This window comes from Somniosus microcephalus, chromosome 1 (assembly GCF_052327205.1).
Source record: "Somniosus microcephalus isolate GS21.2 chromosome 1, FLI_Smic_1.0, whole genome shotgun sequence".
NCBI classification, from domain to species: Eukaryota; Metazoa; Chordata; class Chondrichthyes; order Squaliformes; family Somniosidae; genus Somniosus; species Somniosus microcephalus.
The window spans coordinates 439,308,884-439,328,929 of NC_140987.1; the positions used below are offsets into that span (position 1 = coordinate 439,308,884).

The window sequence follows — 20,046 nt, forward strand, 5'->3', positions numbered from 1 at the left end:
AATTACAGGGGCAACATTTCAAACTGGAGTGGGATGAAATAGTGACAGTGGTTAGAGTGGGGAAACTGCGTGCTCTATTCGTAGCCTCTTTACCCCTATTGGTTTCTTCCCCATGTCTCTCAAAGCCTTAACCTCCTGGTACCTTCCTCAAGTGGCCGTCATTCGTGGCCTAGCCTCGACGGTGCACGTCACTGGGCTAGTTGGCCACAGCGGCCTCGCAAATCGGGCCTGACATCCAGATAGCCGCACAAGCCCAGCAGGACAGTGATCAGGAGCCGGCAGTGTTTTATCCCCCCCCCCCGCCCCCCCTTTCCTAACCTGAGGCACTGAGTTCAATCTCAGTGCTGCAGCTCAGAGTTAATTTAGTCGAGACCTTGGACCTTCTGATATTTGTGGTTCAGGTACTGACTGGATACACTGGGGGACTCTGCCTTTACCAGTTCTATAACTGCTGTAGGAAAAGGGCGATGTCAGCCTCAGGAGTGCTTAATCGGCAAAGAATTGATTTGTGCTCTTCGCCCTCTATGGCAAGTACTGTATATCCTTACCTAAGGATGGATATACTTGCCATAGAGGGAGGGCAACGAAGGTTCACCAGACTGGTTCCTGGGATGGGGGGATTGTCCTATGAGGAGAGATTGAGTAGACTAGGCCTATATTCTCTAGAGTTTAGAAGAATGAGAGGTGATCTCATTGAAACATACAAAATTCTTACAGGACTTGACAGGGTAGATGCAGGGAGGATGTTTCCCCTGGCTGGGGAGTCTAGGACCAGGGGTCACAGTCTCAGAATAAGGGGTCAGCCATTTAGGACTGAGATGAGGAGAAATTTCTTCACTCAGAGGGTGGTGAATCTTTGGAATTCTCTGCCCCAGAGGGCTGTGGAGGCTCAGTCGTTGAGTATATTTAAGACAGAGTTCGATAGATTTTTGGATATTAAGGGAATCAAGGGATATGGGGGTAGTGCAGGAAAGTGGAGATGAGGTAGAAGATCAGCCATGATCTTATTGAATGGCGGAGCAGGCTCGAGGGGCCAAGTGGCCGACTCCTGCTCCTATTTCTTATGTTCTTAATGAGCAAGCGCACGCTGCTCTGCTTGCACAGAGCTTTCAACTTCGACAAGGGCGTAAAGCGGGCGTTAGCGAGTAGGCCGCCTGTTAGACACCCGGCCTACTTTTCATTTCCATGACTGCAATGGAAAATCAGGCGGGGTTTATAACGGGTAGATGGAAATGAAATTGAAATTCCGGTGGGGTTTTGGGACCCCCGCCCCCCGCCGCCAAGTTGTAAGTTCTGCCCCTTCTGTGCTAAGCCCTTGTTTACCCAGCAGGTGGAGGGATAGGAGCTTTTCATGGCATCAAAAAATGATGCATAGAGAATAAAAGGGTGAGTTAAAACCCCACACTTCGATCGACTGGAGCAAGGATGTCTTGCTGCAGTTGTACAGGGCCTTGGTGAGACCACACCTTGAGTATTGTGTGCAGTTTTGGTCGCCTTATCTGAGGAAGGATGTTCTTGCCATGGAGAGAGTGCAGCGAAGATTCACCAGACTGATACCTAGGATGGCAGGAAGGATGTATGAGGAGAGATTGGGTCGATTGGGCTTGTATTCACTGGAGTTTAGAAGAATGAGAGGGGATCTCATTGAAACTTATAAAATTCTAACAGGACTAGACAGACTAGATGCAGGAAGGCTGTTCCCGATGGCGGGGGAGTCCAGAACCAGGGGTCACAGTCTAAGGATAAGGGATAAGCCATTTAGGACTGAGATGAGGAGGAATTTCTTCACCCAGAGAGTGGTGAACCTGTGGAATTCTCGACCACAGAAGACAGTAGAGGCCAATTCATTAAATCTATTCAAGAAGGAGTTAAGATATATTTCTTAAGGCTAAAGGGATCAAGGGATATGGGGAGAAAGCAGGGACAGGGTACTGAATTTGGATGATCAGCCATGATTGCATTGAATGGCGGAGCAGGCTCGAGGGGCCGAATGGCCTACTCCTGCTCCTGTCTTCTATGACTGCACTTTAGATGGTGTCAATCTGTGTAAGAGAAACTTGGCCCAGTTTCTGAATGTAATTGGATCTGAAATTGAACTGCAGTCTGTAACTCATCGGTTTGAGAGAGTTTTCAGACGGCAATTTTCTGCGATTGTTGTTGTCCTGAATTGGAAGTTTTGAGGTCGCGGAGAGAAGATCTTGGGTCTAAATTCTGATGGACACCATTATTTTGTCATCGGACAGTCTTCTAATTGAGACTAATTTTGCGCGTGCTCTATATTTTCACTTGAATCTTTGCCATTAGAAATTAGAACCCTGTCTCTTTCTGTAATTCTCCAACCTTTTCCCTTCTCTTGTGTTTTTATCTTTTCTTGAGGGAATGGGATGTCCAGCCTGCAGACGTGTCTCTGGACTCCCAAACACTGCTTCTTAGTTGACGTGTACTTGAGGGTTGGTGGGCTCCTCCCTGTCTCTCTGCTCCATTCTTTCAAAGATGATCTGACTAAGACCAGCAAATATATTCCTAAAGGAGGTCACAGAGTGACATGGCTCTTTTATCTATGGAGTCTCTTGGCTGCCGCTCACTGGAATTACCTTCTTTCAAAATGAAGAAGTGCTTTTTGATAATAATTCAACTTTATTGTCATTGTACAAGTACATGAACAACGAAATGTGATCTTGCAAGCTCCCATGAGTCCAGTACAAATAACATTAACATTAAACGTAAATAGCACCGTCCTGGGAGAAGCAAAGCCGCTGCATCTGTGCGCGCCGCCATTCCATTTCCACCATTCCTCCTGTCCGACAATCTTCAGCCCAACGCCCGGGCCTGCTCACCAGCCGCCCCTCCCGGGGCTCCTTCCGTGACCTTCTCACCAACCGCCCCTCCTCGGGGCTCCTTCCGTGACCTTCTGCACCTGGTCTTCCCTGATGGTCACCCCTCCAGGTACTAACCAGGCCTGGCTCTGCTTAGCTTCCAAGCCTTGCCAGTGACCCTGTCCCTAGTCGCAGCCGGTGCTGTGACTGCACAGTGCTGCCGTCAGTGGCTCTGGCGCACCCAATATATGGAGCACTGGTATCGATTCCTTCAGGGATGTAACCATTAGCTCTGCATGTGCCATTGAGAAGGGGAGAGGAAGAGACGGAGCAAGCACCTGATTCACTTCACGAATAAAGAATTAAACAAATGTCTTTGTCAGCCCCATAGGTCTACTGTAATGATATTTGGTCAAAATCATTTTCATTTTTTTTTCTTTGCCCCACTTCCTAGAAAGAAAGAAAGACTTGCATTTCTATAGCGCCTTTCACGACCACCGGACAGCCCAAAGCTCTTTACAGCCAATGAAGTATTTTTTGAAGGGCAGCCACTGTTGTAATGTAGGAAACGTGGCAGCCAATTTGCGCACAGCAAGCTCCCGCAAACAGCAATGTGATAATGACCAGAAAATCTGTTTTAGTGATGTTGATTGAGGGATAAATATTGGCCGGGACACCGGGGACAACTCCCCTGCTCTTCTTTGAAATAGCGCCACGGGATCTTTTACGTCCACCTGAGAGAGCAGACTGGACCTCGGTTTAATGTCTCATCCGAAAGACGGCACCTCCGACAGTGCAGCGCTCCCTCAGTACTGCACTGGAGTGTCAGCCTAGACTTTTGTGCTCAAGTCTCTGGGTTGGGACTTGAACCCACGACCTTCTGACTCGGAAGCGAGAGCGCTACCCACTGAGCCACGGCTGACGCTATAACATTTTAATCTTAACACTTTGAGAACAAGTACTAACAGCCCTAGCCACAAAGTTTAGATTTATACTGATCGTTCTACTTACGAATATTTACCATCAACAATGATACCTTGGAACCACGGACAGTTACAGCACAAAAGGAGGCCATTCAGCCCATCCAGTCAGTGCCGTCTCTCTGCGAGAGCAATCTAAAGCTAATCCCACTGCCCCACTCTTTTACAGGTGTTGCTTGGTAGGAAAGATAGGAATGTTCTGAAACATTAAATAAAATGAATATCTTTTTTAGTGTTTTTTAATATTCAGTTTTCAAATAGACTGGTACATCTGGCCAGTTTAATTCTTGCTTTGACCGTGTAAGTTATTTTATTAAATGATTGGTTTAAATTTTGTATCATCAGCTGTTCTACTCCGCTTCTGCTTTTTTTTTTGGATCATCTGTGGTTGAGTTGTTGGAATTGATCAGACTTTCCTGATGTTCTTTGGTGTGTCAATGATGGTGGTTTTCACCAACCTAAGTCATCCACATTGCTACCTGCTGTAACTCGACTGGTGTTACGCTAAAGAACGAACAAAATGATGTTCCTTAGTGTCGGCTTGGCTCAGGTGGTTGCACGTTCACCTAGGAGTCAAGAGGTTGTGGGCTCAAGCCCCACTATGGACTTGAGTATTCTAGTCATAGAGTTAGAAAGAGGCCCTTCGGCCCTTCGTGTCCGCGCCGGCCATCAAGCCCTGTCTATTCTAATCCCATTTTCCAGCACTTAGTCCGTAGCCTTGTATGCTATGGCGTTTCAAGTGCTCATCCAAATGCTTCTTGAATGTTGTGAGGGTTCCTGCCTCTACCATCCTTTCAGGCAGTGAGTTCCAGATTCCAACCACCCTCTGGGTGAAAAAGTTTTTCCTCAAATCCCCTCTAAACCTCCTGCCCCTTACCTTTAAACTTTGCCCCCTGGTTATTGACCCCTCTACTAAGGGGAAAAGTTCCTTTCTATGCCCCTCATAATTTTGTACACCTCAATCAGGTCCCCCCTCAGCCTTCTCTGCTCTAAGGAAAACAACCCCAGCCTGTCCAGTCTCTCTTCATAGCTGAAGTGCTCCAGCCCAGGTAACTGCCTGGTGAATCCCCTCTGCACTCTCTTCAATGCAATCACATCCTTCCTATAGTGTGGCGACCAGAACTGCACATAGTATTCCAGCTGTGGCCTAACTAGCGTTTGTACAGCTCCATCATAACCTCCCTACTCTTATATTCTATGCCTCGGCTAATGAAGGCAAGTATCCCATATGCCTTTTTAATTGCGTCCAGTTCTGGTCACCACACTTTAGGAAGGATGTGAAGGCACTTGAGAGGGTGCAGAGGAGATTTACCAGAATGGTTCCGGGGATGGGGGATCTTAGTTACATGGCCAGGTTGGAGAAGCTGGATTTGTTTTCATTAGAGCAAAGGAGGTTGAGGGGTGATTTGATAGAGGTGTACAAGATTATGACGGGTTTGGATAGACTAGACGGGGAAAGGCTGTTCCCACTAGTTGATGGTACAAGGACTAGGGGACACAGATTTAAGGTTTTGGCCAAGAGATATGGGGGGATATGAGGAAAAACTTTTTTACACAGCGAGTGGTGAGGACCTGGAGCTCGCTGCTAATGGAAGTGGTGGAAGCGGAGACACTCGATGTATTCAAGGGGAGACTGGATAGGCACTTGAGGGAAATAAACTTGCAGGGCTACGGGGATAGAGCGGGGGAATGGGACTGACTGGATTGCTCGGCAGAGAGCCGGCACGGACTCGATGGGCCGAATGGCCTCCTTCTGTGCCGTTATGACTATGATACAGGCTGACACTACTGAGGGAGTACTGCATTGTCTGAAATGCCATCTTTTGGATGAAAAATTAAACCAAGGTCCCATCTGCCAGTTTGGGTAGACATAAAAGATCCCAAAGTACTATTCAAAGAAGGACCTGAAGTTCCCCTGGTGCGCCCCTCAACCAACATCACCAGAAACATTATCTGATCATTCACTTATTTGCTATATGTGGGATCTTGCTATGCACAAACGGCTGCTGCGGTTTCCTTGCAAAACAGAAGTGATTGCAATTTAAAAGTAATTCATTGGCTGTAAAGCACATTGGGGAGTCCTGAGGCCATGATTAGGGACTAAAGAGATTCAACTTCTTTCTCGCACCAAGTCCCGTTCGCCCATCTCCCCTGTGCTCGCTGACCTACATTGGCTCCCGGTTAAGCAACGCCTCAATTTCAAAATTCTCATCCTTGTTTTCAAATCCCTCCATGGCCTCGCCCCTCCCTATCTCTGTAATCTCCTTCAGCCCCACAACCCCTCCGAGATATCTGTGCTCCTCTAATTCTGCCCTCTTGAGCATCCCTGATTATAATCGCTCAACCATTGGTGGCCGTGCCTTCTGTTGCCTAGGCCTTAAGCTCTGGAATTCCCTGCCTAAACCTCTCCACCTCGCTACCTCTCTTTCCTCCTTTAAGACGCTCCTTAAAACCTGCCTCTTTGACCAAGCTTTGGTCACCTGCCCTAATTTCTCCTTATGTGGCTCAGTGTCAAATTTTGTTTTATAACACTCCTGTGAAGCGCCTTGGGATATTTAACTACGTTAAAGGCACGATGTAAATACAAGTTGTTCTTGTTGATGTTCAATTCATGCTAAGCTCTTCTGTGCTGTGCAGTCTTGTCCTTGGCACATCTTTTGTTAACGGGCTATCATCTGTTCTCTTCCAGATCCTTTTAGCCGGAGCAGTTCGCATAGCAGACAAGGTTGAATCTGCGAAAACCTCAGTTGTAGTCCACTGCAGCGATGGCTGGGATCGGACTTCACAGCTCACAGCCCTGACCATGCTGATCCTCGATAGCTACTACCGAACCATCAAGGGGTTTGAAGTGCTGCTTGAAAAGGAGTGGCTAAGTTTTGGACACAGATTTGCAGTCGTAAGTAACCAAAGGGTCACGTGCAGTTCGCAGCAAACAAATCTGAATCACTTTGCTCATTACATCATTTAAAGAGCGTGAATTTTACAAACCTAGAATTGGGTTCAAGTCCCACTCCAGGGACTTGAGCATGTAATCCAGGCTGACACTCCAGTGCAGTGCTGAGGGAGTGCTGCACTGTCGGAGGTGCCGTCTTCTGGAGGAGACATTAAACCGAGGCCCCGTCTGCTCTCTCAGGTGGATGTAAAAGATCCCACGGCACTATTTCGAAGAAGAGCAGGGGAGTTCTCCCTGGTGTCCTGGCCAATATTTATCCTTCAGCCAACATCACTAAAACAGATGATCTGATCATTATCACATTGCTGTTTGTGGGAGCTTGCTGTGTGCAAATTGGTTGCCACGTTTCCCACATTACAACAGTGACTCCACTTCGAGAAGTACCTCAGTGGCTGTAAAGTGCTTTGGGATGTCCTGAGGTCACGAAAGGCGCTGTATAAATGCAAGTCTGTCTTTCTTCCTTGTCCAGAGAATAGGGCACGGTGATGAGAACCATGCTGATGCTGACCGATCCCCCATCTTCCTTCAGTTCATTGACTGCGTGTGGCAAATGACGAGGCAGGTAGGAGCTTTCTTCGGATGACTGCAGCTGATGAGTTGTTTAGTATTAAGTATTCCAGTCTGTGCTTCTTTTACATGTGTTGCCTTCAGTAGCTATCCCTCAACCAACATCGCCAACACAGAATATCTGCTCATTATCACACTGCTGTTTGTGGGAGCTTGCTGTGCGCAAATTGGCTGCCGCATTTCCCACATTACTTCAAAAGTACTTCATTGGCTGTAAAGCGCTTTGGGACATGCTGAGATCGTGAAAGGTGCTATAGAAATGGAAGTCTGTCTTTCTAACATGATTCGCAATAATAGCTGAGCTAATGATGCTTCATGAGAATCAAAGACTCTGCGGCTTTTCCCCGTTGTCTGGCTCTCCAAACACTCATTATTTTCAGTGGCACTGTTCCGTTGAGCCTGTATTTCCGTGATCTGTGGGTGGCTGCAGTATTTGGAGCCCCTTTTTTTGATGCAAGAGATTAACTTTTCCTCAGAGGATTACTAAATGCCCACTTCCTTCGCTTTGCTGTTTTTCCTGTGAGTAATTTTTTTTTTTGCATGCCCTTTTCAGCCTCCTGTGCACGTGCATTCACCGAGCTCCCCTTGAATTGTTATGTAGTGAGTGCTGTAGAATCTGATGTGACGAGGACTGCAATATGTGAAGCTATACTTTACAGAGTCGCTCATTGCAAAGCTCCGGTCTGTCCGTTCATGTGACCTGTGAATGAGAGAAAAGAAAACTAGGCCCTTTATCATTAGTCATATTTACTTATGTGGCCCTTATACTCGGAGCCATGTTTACAGTACAGATGGAAAAGATTCAGCTTGCCGTGTCTGTGCCAGCTCTGTGCTAGAGCAATTGGAAGCTAATCCCACATAGCCCTGTATCTCCCTCTGCTTTAAATGTCCACCCACTTTCCCTTAAAAAGATCATTGCTTCAATTACTCCCTGTGTTGAACAGGGAGTAATTGAAGCTCCAACAACACTCAAGAAGCTCGACACCCTCCAGGACAAAGCAGCCCACTTGACTGGCACCCCATCCACCACCTTAAACATTCACTCCCTCCACCACCGGCGCACCGTGGCTGCAGTGTGTACCATCTACACGATGCACTGCAGCAACTCGCCAAGGCTTCTTTGGCAGCACCTCCCAAACCTGCGACCTCTTCCACCTAGAAGGACAAGGGCAGCAGGCGCATGGGAACACCACCACCTGCAAGTTCCCCTCCAAGTCACACACCATCCTGACTTGGAAGTATATCGCCGATCCTTCATCGTCGCTGGGTCAAAATCCTGGAACTCCCTCCCTAACAGCGCAGTGGGAGTACCTTCACCACATAGACTGCAGCGGTTCAAGGCGGCGGCTCACCACCACCTTCTCAACTAAGGATGGGCAATAAATGCTGGCCTTGCCAGTGACGCCCACATCCCATACACGAATAAAAAAACCACTCCGTGCTCTAATAACTCTCCATGAAGAGATTTCTCCTGACCTTTCTCCTCACTCTCTCTCTCAGTGGCTATTTTAAATTGATGACCACTTGTTACTGACTCCCTAACCAGAGGAAATGGTCTGGCCCGATCCAAATTCTTGATGATTTTTTTTAAGAACGTCTATTAAATTTCCGCCTTTTCTGCTCTACTAGAAATATCTCCATTGTCTCCTCATAACGTTAGCGCCTCATCCCTATAATCACCCTGGTAGATCTACGTCATACACTCCTATCTACGGCTTCAATGTCCTTTCTATAATGGAAACTGCACCCCCCAAATCAACAGGACCATGTCTGACTTAAGTCAAACAGAAACAGCATGTCATAACTCCTTCTGCAATGCTATTCTAGAATGAAGTCATTCCAGTTACATTGTGGCTAACCATTGCCATTGATCATTACCTCAGTTACCTGCACTGACTGGCCCTTCAATTTTCATATTGAGCCCTAAAGGGACAAAGAGAAAATCGTCGTCTAAAATCTGTGACTGGGAGCTCGTGGGCCTGCTCTTTCGGTCTGGTCTCTTGTTGTAAAACGCAGCTGTAACTTGAATATTGAAATTTGGCCTTTAAAATAAAGATAGACAGATAATTGCAGCTTTTACCAAGAAAAATAATTCTGTGTTAGTTTAGAGATGAAACCAGACTGAAAGTAGATGGTTATCTTATCTGAGAAATTCAAAAAATAACAATCCCAAGAACACAACAAAAACAAATTAACCTGCAGAATTTTGTACAGCACTATCGACGTAATTATGTTTTCTTATAATTTGATCCTTTCCCATCTTCCCATGGGGTCATCCATTCCCCAGGCCAAGGCGGCAGACCTGTTCTCAGGCTTTTGCCAATGTGTTTCTCTAACTGGCCAGTAGGAGATGCACAAGAGCAGTCTAGGTGACTCGTCTGTCTTTACTTTGTTCTTCCATTCTCTGTCTCTCCCTGAGTTTCCCTGTCTCGCTGACTGTCTGTCTGCCCCTCTCCCTCTGTCTCCATGTCTGTCTGACTTTTTTCTCTCTCTGTTTGTCTCTGCCTCTGTCTCTCTCTTTGTCTTCCTCTGTCTTTTTTTTCTCTCTCTCTGTCTCTTTCTCTTAACCTCCCCCCCCCCCGCCCCCACCTCCACAAATGGGTAAGGTCGAGGATGGGAACTCATTGTACGGAAAATGGTGGGCAGAAAGCAGAGTTTTACTGTTCCATGGCACAGCGTCAGAGTTCTTGCACACCACATCACCACTCTGCCCATGCAGTTTGTAAGATTTAGAAATTGTTTTCTGATCTTTGTTTAAATCTTGTATGTTTATATCACTTTCACCTCTAGTTTCCCGCAGCCTTCGAGTTTAACGAGCTCTTCCTACTGACCATCTTGGACCATCTGTACAGCTGTCTGTTTGGGACGTTCCTTTATAACTGTGAGCAACAAAGAGTGAAGGAGGTAAGTGAAGAGTCTGATCTCCCCCAGACCTGTTAATATTTGTAAGATGTTCTTTGACTGATACAATTGGAACCAAACTCTCTCAGTCTCTGTGGTATTTGCATCATTACTGGTAGCATGTAATATACACGGTATGAAGCTTATTGGAAGAAAGATGGCTGTCTTTAATCTCAACAATTGGTAACTCTGCACTTTCACATTCCCACCAAAAGTGTCACTGAACAAATTGCAGAGATAACGAATTAAAATGAATTCTGATTTACAGTATGTAATTTAAGGCACGTTATAGAACAGAATTTCACAGCACTGCACTTTTCCATGTGTAGTGATGCTTGCTGTATGGGAATCAGCATTTGTGATCTTGAAATGTGAAGCGTTGACCTGTACACAGTGTAACTGGTAATGGTGTCCACTGAACAAAACGAGGTTGAATATAACCCCGCTGTATAATGTTTCCTGTTGTTATAGGAAGTGCAGACAAAGACAGTCTCCCTCTGGTCCTACATAAACAGCCAATTGGAGGAGTTTACCAACCCATTTTATGTGAATTATGAAAACCATGTGCTTTACCCTGTAGCCAGCTTACGGCACTTGGCACTGTGGGTTAACTATTATGTGAGGTGGAATCCAAGGATGAGACCACAGGTAAGACCAAAACAAGAGAGTTCACTTCTGTCCATTTGTCAGAATCGTTCAGTAAAACAGCTCCAGGTTATTTGACCTTTTATTCCACTGCCTTTGGTGTTTCCCAGTTTGTTTATTTCTGCCCCCTTTACACCGTGGATCCCTTCCCCCCCGTCACCCTTGCATTTCTTAACATCTTCTATCCTTTCAATTCGGGAAGGTTAGAAGAATGTGTCAGCTGTGGCTCAGTGGGTTGGACCCTCGCCTCCGAGTCAGAAGGTTGTGGATTCAAGTCCAACCAGAGACATGAGTGCGTAATCCAGGCAGACACTCCAGCGCAGAATTGAGGGAGCCTCCGCCGCACTGTCGGAGGGGCAGTACTGAGGGAGCGCCGCACTGTCGGAGGGGCAGTACTGAGGGAGCGCCGCACTGTCGGAGGGGCAATACTGAGGGAGCGCCGCACTGTCGGAGGGGCAGTACTGAGGGAGCGTTGCACTGACGGAGTGGCAGTACTGAGGGAACGCCGCACTGTCGGAGGGGCAGTACTGAGGGAGCGCCGCACTGTCGGAGGGACAGTACTGAGGGAGCGCCGCACTGTCGGAGGGGCAGTACTGAGGGAGCGCTGCACTGTCGGAGGGGCAGTACTGAGGGAGCGCCGCACTGTCGGAGGGGCAGTACTGAGGGAGCGCCGCACTGTCGGAGGGGCAGTACTGAGGGAGCGCCGCACTGTCGGAGGGGCAGTACTGAGGGAGCGTTGCACTGACGGAGGGGCAGTACTGAGGGAGCGCCGCACTGTCGGAGGGGCAGTACTGAGGGAGCGCCGCACTGTCGGAGGGGCAGTACTGAGGGAGCGCCGCACTGTCGGAGGGGCAGTACTGAGGGAGCGCCGCACTGTCGGAGGGGCAGTACTGAGGGAGCGCCGCACTGTCGGAGGGGCAGTACTGAGGGAGCGCCGCACTGTCGGAGGGGCAGTACTGAGGGAGTGCTGCACTGTCGGAGGTGTCGTCTTTTGAATGAGACATTAAGCCGAGGCCCAGTGTTCCCGTTTAGCTCTGAAGCTCCCACGCAGGCCGCTTGCCGGTTTCTCAGTGGAAAATTAGAGGGAACATTGCTGAGGCCCCGGCTGCCCTCTCGGGTGGATGTAAAAGATCCCATGGCACTATTTCAAAGAAGAGCAGGCGTCCTAGTCAATATTTATCCCTCAACCAACATCACTAAAACACAGATTATCTGATCATTATCACACTGCTGTTTGTGGGAGCTTGCTGTGCGCAAATTGGCTGCTACGATTCCCACATTACAACAGTGACTACACTTCAAAAGCGCTTCATTGGCTGTAAAGCGCTTTGAGACGTCCTGAGGTTGTGAAAGGCGCTATAGAAATGCAAGTCTTTCAGTTTGTTTTTGTGTTTTTTATGTTCAGATTTTGTCATGTTTTTCTGCTTTCCCCACCTGTCAATCTTGTCTTAAATCTGCTAGTTTTTTCTTCCTCCATCCCACCTTGCTATCCCCCAACTTTTCCATCCTATTTCTTTACTGCCTCCTCTACCCCTCACATAATTCAGCCATTCCTTCAGTTTGACTCCTCAATGGCTTCCTGTTAACCTTCCCGACATCACCTGCTGCCTCTAAAAGAAAGACTTGCATTTCTATAGCGCCTTTCACGACCACTAGACGTCCCAAAGCGTTTTACAGCCAATGAAGTACTTTTTTGAAGTGGAGTCACTGTTGCAATGTAGGAAACGTGGCAGGCAATTTGCGCACAGCAAGCGCCCACAAACAGCAATGTGATAATGAGCAGATAATCTCTTTTAGTGATGTTGGTTGAGGGATAAATATTAGCCAGGACACCGGGGAGAACTCCCTGCTAATGTTTCACGGTCTGTTTCCACCTGTTGGTTTCTTGCATTCTTCGGCACAGATGGTTCATTTCTCCCTAATGACGGTCATTGTTAAAAGCAAGACACACAACCTCTTAGCAAAAAGTATCAGTCGGAAGTACATTTGTATCCTTAGTAAATGTTTGGATCAACAGAAATGATTGAGATGCTGGTAACTTCACTCGACCCAGTTAGCTGAATCGAGGTACGATTATGAACTGTGCTAATTGCAGTGTTTTTTGAATAATTAAATCCCATTGATATACATCCTTCATTCCTATCTCTAATTAAAAAATAACAGCGTTTCCTAATGTTTATATTCATTAAGCTTTAGAAACTGTTTACATACTGTTGAAGGTGTCTGGTGCTATATTTACTTTACTTGATTTAGTGTCACGAATGTAGTTGGCTGTGTGCTGAATATTACCCAAGCAAAGATAATTGTTTTCAGGACGTTGGAGGCCCTGACCATACCCTAATAACATTGGGCATTTACAGCGTGCTTTTGGACAAGAAATCTGTGTCAATGGCCCAGAAATTCGGGGCGGGGGCTTCCCGCGGGTGCAAGCCCCCGATCTGCACTTATCTACCGCGCCGGCCGTTGAGCTGTGGGCCCCCGTGGAATTCCGATCCTGGGCCTCCTCCAACTGCCGGCGCGCAGTGCTTGCGCATCCCAGGGGCGCAGTTAGTTCGAAGCGTCCCCTGGGATCACGTGGGCCATGGAGAGCCAATGGTAGCAGGGAATGCTTCATTCATAAGTTTGACAGACCTGTCAAACCTATAAGTACTATAAGCCCCAAAACATCACTAAATCTTCAAATAAATTTTTAAAAAATCACATTTTTAAAATAAACGAAATAACTATTTTAAACAATAATTTAAATTTTTGAAAAAATTAATTACATTTTCTAATGGGGCTAAAAATAAACTTACCTTTCTTTAAAGTATTTAAAAATAATAAACCTGTGGAAAAAATGTTTTAATTTTAATTAATTCACCACTTACCTTGTTAAAAGCAGGCCTTGCACCTGCTTTTTAAAAGTGTAACTCCTGGAGACTTACCTTCCCGGGAAAACCTGCAAAAAAACTAAGTTCGATGCGTCCGCGCTGCTTCTCCTGCGCACGCGTTCGACCTCTGAACCCCTTCTTTCAGGGGAACGGAAGTGCCGGTTTCCCGCGCATGCGCAGTGCATGCACGAAACCGGCACTTCCATTGGGCCTACGCATGAGTACTCCGTGCGTACTCACCCGTGGAGACCCGAATTTCTGGGCCAATGTGTTTTAACCCTTGGACCTAAGCGTGAGGGTAGACAAACTGTTGCCTGTTTATAAAAAGAAAACCGTGACTGATGTCTGTAAATTGATATCTTCAGACGGTAGCATTCACTGTCAATTTGACTACCAGCTAGTGGTTTGACAAATCGTAGGGTGTAGCCTGCCCAAAATGGGTGAAACTGTTTCTCTTTTAAGAAATATTTTCCCTGCATGGTGACAATGAAATATTTTTTTGGGCTATAATTGCTGAGCATATTATGCCTTGGGTTGCACAAGTGGATTTGTTTCATGTTTGAACGCTCAGCCATTAGCACTGAACATTGTAACACATACTTGTTTACAGATATATGTTTAACCCTCATGGCTTACTGTCAAAACACTGAATGATGTTTAATAACTGTATAATGTGCCGTTCCTCGCTGGGTGCACTTGTGTTCCAAAATGTAATGTAACTTTGGCCTTTCCTCCGAATAACAGTCCAGAATTGTTCTTGCAAATGCATTCTCTGAATTATTTGCAGCATTTAATTCCAATGGTTCGTAACTATAAGTTCAAACCTATTTTAAAAATTCTGTGCTGTAATCTTACAAAAATAGTTCATACCGTTTAACAGTTGAGGTGAAAATCATTCTGTTAGAATCATAGAATCTTACAGCACAGAAGGAGGCCATTCGGCCCGTCGTGCCCATGCTAAAGAAAGTGACGTAACCTGGCAATTTATTTCCAGGGTCACAAGGTCAGGTTCAGTAGTAGCCTGATGTTGTCCTCCGATTGACATAGAAACATAGAAGATAGGAGCAGGAGTAGGCCATTTGGCCCCTCGAGCCTGCTCCACCATTTAATGAGATCATGGCTGATCATCCAAATTCAGTACCCTGTCCCTGCTTTCTCCCCATATCCCTTGATCCCTTTAGCCTCAAGAAATATATCTAACTCCTTCTTGAATATATTTAATGAATTGGCCTCAACTGCCTTGTGTGGTAGAGAATTCCACAGGTTCACCACTCTCTGGGTGAAGAAATTCCTCCTCATCTCAGTCCTAAATGGCTTACCCCTTATCCTTAGACTGTGACCCCTGGTTCTGGACTCCCCCACCATCGGGAACATCCTTCCTGCATCTAGTCTGTCCAGTCCTGTTAGAACTTTATAAGTTTCAATGAGATAGATATATTTTGCACTGGAATAAATGCAGACGTTTTGCGCCCTTGACGGTAACTTTCTTATTTGCTAGTCTAAATCCAGTCTTGGATTTAAAAACAGAAAAAATGCTAGAAACAATAAGCAGGTCAGGCAGCATCTGTGGAGCGAGAAACAGGCCGATGACCTTTTGTCAGAACTCAGATTTATTTGGGGTCCGTGCTCTGTGTGGTGAAGAGAGTAAGAGGGAGAGCTTCATACTCTGCACGCTTGATTTATTATTACTGTTTGATTTTAAATCTTTCTCACTTAATTTGCCACTTCATTGCTGCTTCTTTATCTTTCTCACTTTTTTGATTAAAATATTATTTACATTCTAGTTATTTTCTCTCTGCTTTCTCTCTTCATTTCTTTCTTCTATTCTGTTTTCCCCTTCCCCCTATCAATCTGTCCCTCAGTTTAATTCATTATCACATTGCTATTTGTGGGAGCTTGCTGTGCGCAAATTGGCAGCTGCGTTTCCCACATTACAACAGCGACTTCACTTCAGAAAGTACTTCATTGGCTGTAAAACATTTTGGGACGTTCGGTGGTCGTGAAAGGCGCTATATAAATGCAAGTCCTCCCGCGCCCCCCCCCCCCCACCCCCCCCCCCGATTCCCACACAAAGGCTTTCTGTTGCTCTGTATCTGTTAGCACTGGTTGAAAGGAATCCTCGCTGCTGAGGACGTTCAGTCTGTCACTGAGCAAAAAGTGAGCTCAGCCCTCTAGTGGTAATTGCTGGCTAAGGAATGTGCAGACAAACCAGGTGGGATGAGAGGTCGCGTAGATAGCAGAGAGATACGGCTGGCTGCTTGAGAGGCAGCAAGGGGGAGTGAAAGAATCACGCTGGCCGGAATGGAATGCTGCAAGTGATTGAAGTAAGCTGCTGGAATCAGTTTCCCAGATTAAGTGGGTGTCATTAACCAGTTCCTGGATGAGGAAGAAAGGAAAAATGCCTGGCAAACTGGCAACTGTTTAAAAACACAAACCACTGGGAATGCAGTAACTGAAAAAGACGGGTTAATGTATCAGGCAGACGGACGCTTCAAGTTAACCTTCGACACACATTTTATTTGCTTTGCCTCAAATATCTGTTTAGAAATTTAAGAACATAAGAAATAGGAGCAGGAGTAGGCCAATCGGCCCCTCGAGCCTGCTCCGCCATTCAATAAGATCATGGCTGATCTGATCCTAACCGCCAATCTACTATCACAGAACCATCTCCTGAATCTAACAGAATTAGACACACGAAATAGGAGCAGGATCAGGCTACATGGTCCCTGGGCCCGCTCCGCTACCCACAGGGCCATGTCCGATCCGAACCTAGACTCATGTCCAAATTCCTGCCCGCTCCCCGTAACCCTTAATTCCCTTTACTTCTAGGAAACTGTCTATTTCTGTTTTAAATTTATGTAATGATGTAGCTTCTACAGCTTTTTGGGGCAGCATATTCCATGGACCTACCACCCTCTGAGTGAAGTAGTTCCTCCTCATCTCAGTTTTGAAAGAGCAGCCCCTTATTCTAAGACTATGCCCCCTAGTTCTAGTTTCACCCATCATCGGGAACATCCTCCCCGCATCCACCCGATCCAACCCCTTCACAATCTTACATGTTTCAATAAGATTGCCTCTCATTCTTCTGAACTCCAATGAGTAGAGTCCCAATCTACTCAACCTCTCCTCATATGTCCATCCCCTCATCCCCGGGATTAACCGAGTGAACCTTCTTTGGACTGACTCGAGAGCAAGTATGTCTTTTCTTAAGTATGGACACCAAAACTGTATGCAGTATTCCAGGTGCGGTCTCACCAATACCTTGTACAACTGAAGCAATACCTCCCTATTTTTATATTCTATCCCCCTAGCAATGAAAGCCAACATTCCATTGGCCTTCTTAATCACTTGTTGCACCTGCATACTAACCTTTTGAGTTTCGTGCACCAGGACCCCCAGATCCCTTTGTACTTCAGTACTTTCCAGTTTCTTGCCATTAAGATAATAACTTGCTCTACGATTTTTCCTGCCAAAGTGCATAACCTCACACTTTCCAGTATTGTATTCCATCTGCCAAATCTCTGCCCACTTACTTAGCCTGTCAATGCCCCCTTGCAGGTTTTTTATGTCCTCCTCACTCACTACTTTCCCTCCCCTCTTAGTATCATCTGCAAACTTTGATATGTTACACTCGGTCCCCTCCTCCAAATCGTTAATATAGATTGTAAAGAGTTGGGGACCCAGCACTGACCCCTGCGGAACACCACTAGTTACTGATTGCCAGTCTGAGAATGAACCATTTATCCCAACTCTCTGCCTTCTGTTAGATAGCCAATCCTCTATCCATGCCAGAATATTACCCCCAATCCTGTGATTTTTTTTATCTTAAGCAATAATCTTTTGTGTGGCACCTTGTCAAATGCCTTTTGGAAGTCTAAATACACTACGTCCACTGGTTCCCCTTTATCCACCCTATATGTTACTTCCTCAAAGAACTCCAGCAAATTTGTCAAACATGACTTCCCCTTCATAAAACCATGCTGACTTTGTCCTATTAAATTATGATTATCCAAATGTCCTGTTACTGTCTCCTTAATAATTGACTCCAAAATTTTACCTACCACAGATGTTAGGCTAACAGGTCTATAGTTTCCAGCCTTCTGTCTACTGCCCTTTTTAAATAAGGGTGTTACATTAGCAGTTTTCCAGTCTGCCGGGACCTTTGCTGAGTCCAGGGAGTTTTGGAAAATTATTACTAATGCATCCACAATCCCTACCGCCACTTCCCTCAAGACCCTAGGATGTAAGCCATCAGGTCCAGGTGATTTATCCGCCTTGAGTCCCATTATTTTACCGAGTACCACTTCCTTAGTGATTTTGATCGTGTTTAGCTCCTCCCCCCCCCATAGCCCCCTGTTTGTCCAGTGTTGGGATATTCTTAGTGTCCTCTACTGTAAAGACTGATACAAAATATTCATTCAGTGTTTTTGCCATCTCCATATTTCCCACCATTAATTTCCCTGTCTCACCCTCTAAGGGACCAACATTTACTTTAGCCACCCTTTTTTCTTTTTATATAACTATAAAAACTCTTGCTATCTGTTTTTATATTTTTTGCTAATTTACTTTCATAATCTATCTTCCCTTTCTTAATCAATCTTTTTGTTATTTTTTGCTGTCTTTTAAAGTTTTCCCAATCCTCTATCCTCCCACTAGATTTGGCTACCTTATATGCCCTTGTTTTTAGTCGAATACTATCCTTAATTTCTTTACTTAGCCACGGATGGCTGTCTTTTCTTTTACGCCCTTTTCTTCTCAGTGGAATATATTTTTTTTGGAAGTTGTAAAATAACTCCTTAAATGTACACCACTGATCATGTATCGTCTTACCCTTTAATCTATTTTCCCAATCCACTCTACTCAATTCCGCTCTCATACCTTCATAGTCTCCTTTATTCAAGCTTAGCACGCTTGTTTGAGACCCAACCTTCACACCCTCTAATTGAATATGGAATTCAACCATGTTATGGTCACTCATTCCAAGGGGATCCTTTACTAGGACATTTTTAATTAATCCTCTCTCGTTACACAGGACCAGCTCTAAGGTTGCTTGCCCCCTGGTCGGTTCAGTTACATACTGATCAAGAAACCCATCCCTAATACACTCAATGAACTCATCCTCAAGGCAGCCCTGCCCAATTTGATTTGTCCAATTAATATGATAGTTAAAATCCCCCATAATTATAGATGTTCCCTTATTACAAGCCTCAACTATTTCTTGATTGATACTCCGTCTAACAGAGTTGCCACTGTTCGGAGGCCTATAGACTACGCCCACTAGTGTTTTTTTCCCCTTATTATTCCTTATCTCCACCCAAACTGTTTCATTATCCTGATCTTTTGACCCAATATCATTTCTCTGTATTACAGTGATTCCTTCCTTTATTAACATAGCCACCCCACCTCCCCTTCCTTCCTGCCTGTCCTTCCTGATCGTTAAATGACCTGGTATGTTTAATTCCCAGGCATTGTCACCCTGCAGCCATGTTTCTGTAATGGCCACAAGATCATACCCATATGTAGTTATTTGTGCCATTAACTCGTCTATTTTGTTACGAATGCTATGTGCATTCAGATAGAGAACTTTCAAATATATTTTGTGACACTTCGTTCCTGCTTTTGCCCTTTTTATTACTTTACCTTTTACTCCATACCTTCTGCCCCTTCCTGACACGTTCTGGTTTTTAATTTCCCCACTGCTACCTAAGTCTATGACCTTCTCTGTTGTCATTTTTATTATTTGCTCTCTAGGAACCTCCCCCCCACTAGTTAGTTTAAAGCCCCCTCTACAGCCCTAGTTATATGATCCGCCAGGACTCTAGTCCCAGCACTGGCCAAGTGAAGCCCGTCCCAACGGAACAGCTCCCTCCTGCCCCAGTACTGGTGCCAGTGTCCCAGGAAGCAAAACCCATTTCTCCCACACCAGTCTTTGAGTGACGCATTTAACTCTCTAATTTTATTTGTCCTAGCCAAATTCGCTCGTGGCTCAGGTAATAATCCAGAAGATTATTACCCTTGAGGTTCTGTTTTTTAATTTGACCCCTAGCTGCTCATACTCCTTTAACAGAACCGGCTTCCTAGTCCTATCTACGTTGTTTGTACCAACATGGACCACAACAACTGGATCCACCCCCTCCCACTGCAAGTTTCTTTCCAGCCCAGAGGAGATGTCCTTAACCCTGGCACCGGGTAGGCAACACAGCCTTCGGGACTCTCGCTCTCGGCTGCAGAGAACTCTATCTATCCCCCTAATAATACTATCCCCTACCACTACAACATTTCTATTTACTCCCCCCTCTTGAATGGCCCCCCGT

At 45.8% G+C, this 20,046-nt stretch overlaps 1 protein-coding gene across 11 annotated transcripts in view; it reads left to right on the plus strand.

Annotated features, from left to right (window-relative positions):
• Window positions 1-20,046, plus strand: part of LOC147125333 (phosphatidylinositol-3-phosphate phosphatase MTMR1-like) — a 78,950-nt gene that overhangs the window by 39,415 nt on the left and 19,489 nt on the right. For 9 of the 11 annotated variants that reach the window (XM_086001507.1, XM_086001491.1, XM_086001516.1 and 6 more), the window contains 4 exons: window positions 6,486-6,692; window positions 7,219-7,311; window positions 10,107-10,220; window positions 10,689-10,865. In XM_086001507.1, coding sequence (XP_085857633.1) covers window positions 6,486-6,692; window positions 7,219-7,311; window positions 10,107-10,220; window positions 10,689-10,865 — 591 coding nt within the window. Of the gene's footprint in view, window positions 1-6,485; window positions 6,693-7,218; window positions 7,312-10,106; window positions 10,221-10,688; window positions 10,866-11,064; window positions 11,390-20,046 lie in introns of those variants that run through there. The other 2 variants (XM_086001499.1, XR_015080035.1) reach the window with 2 other exon arrangements.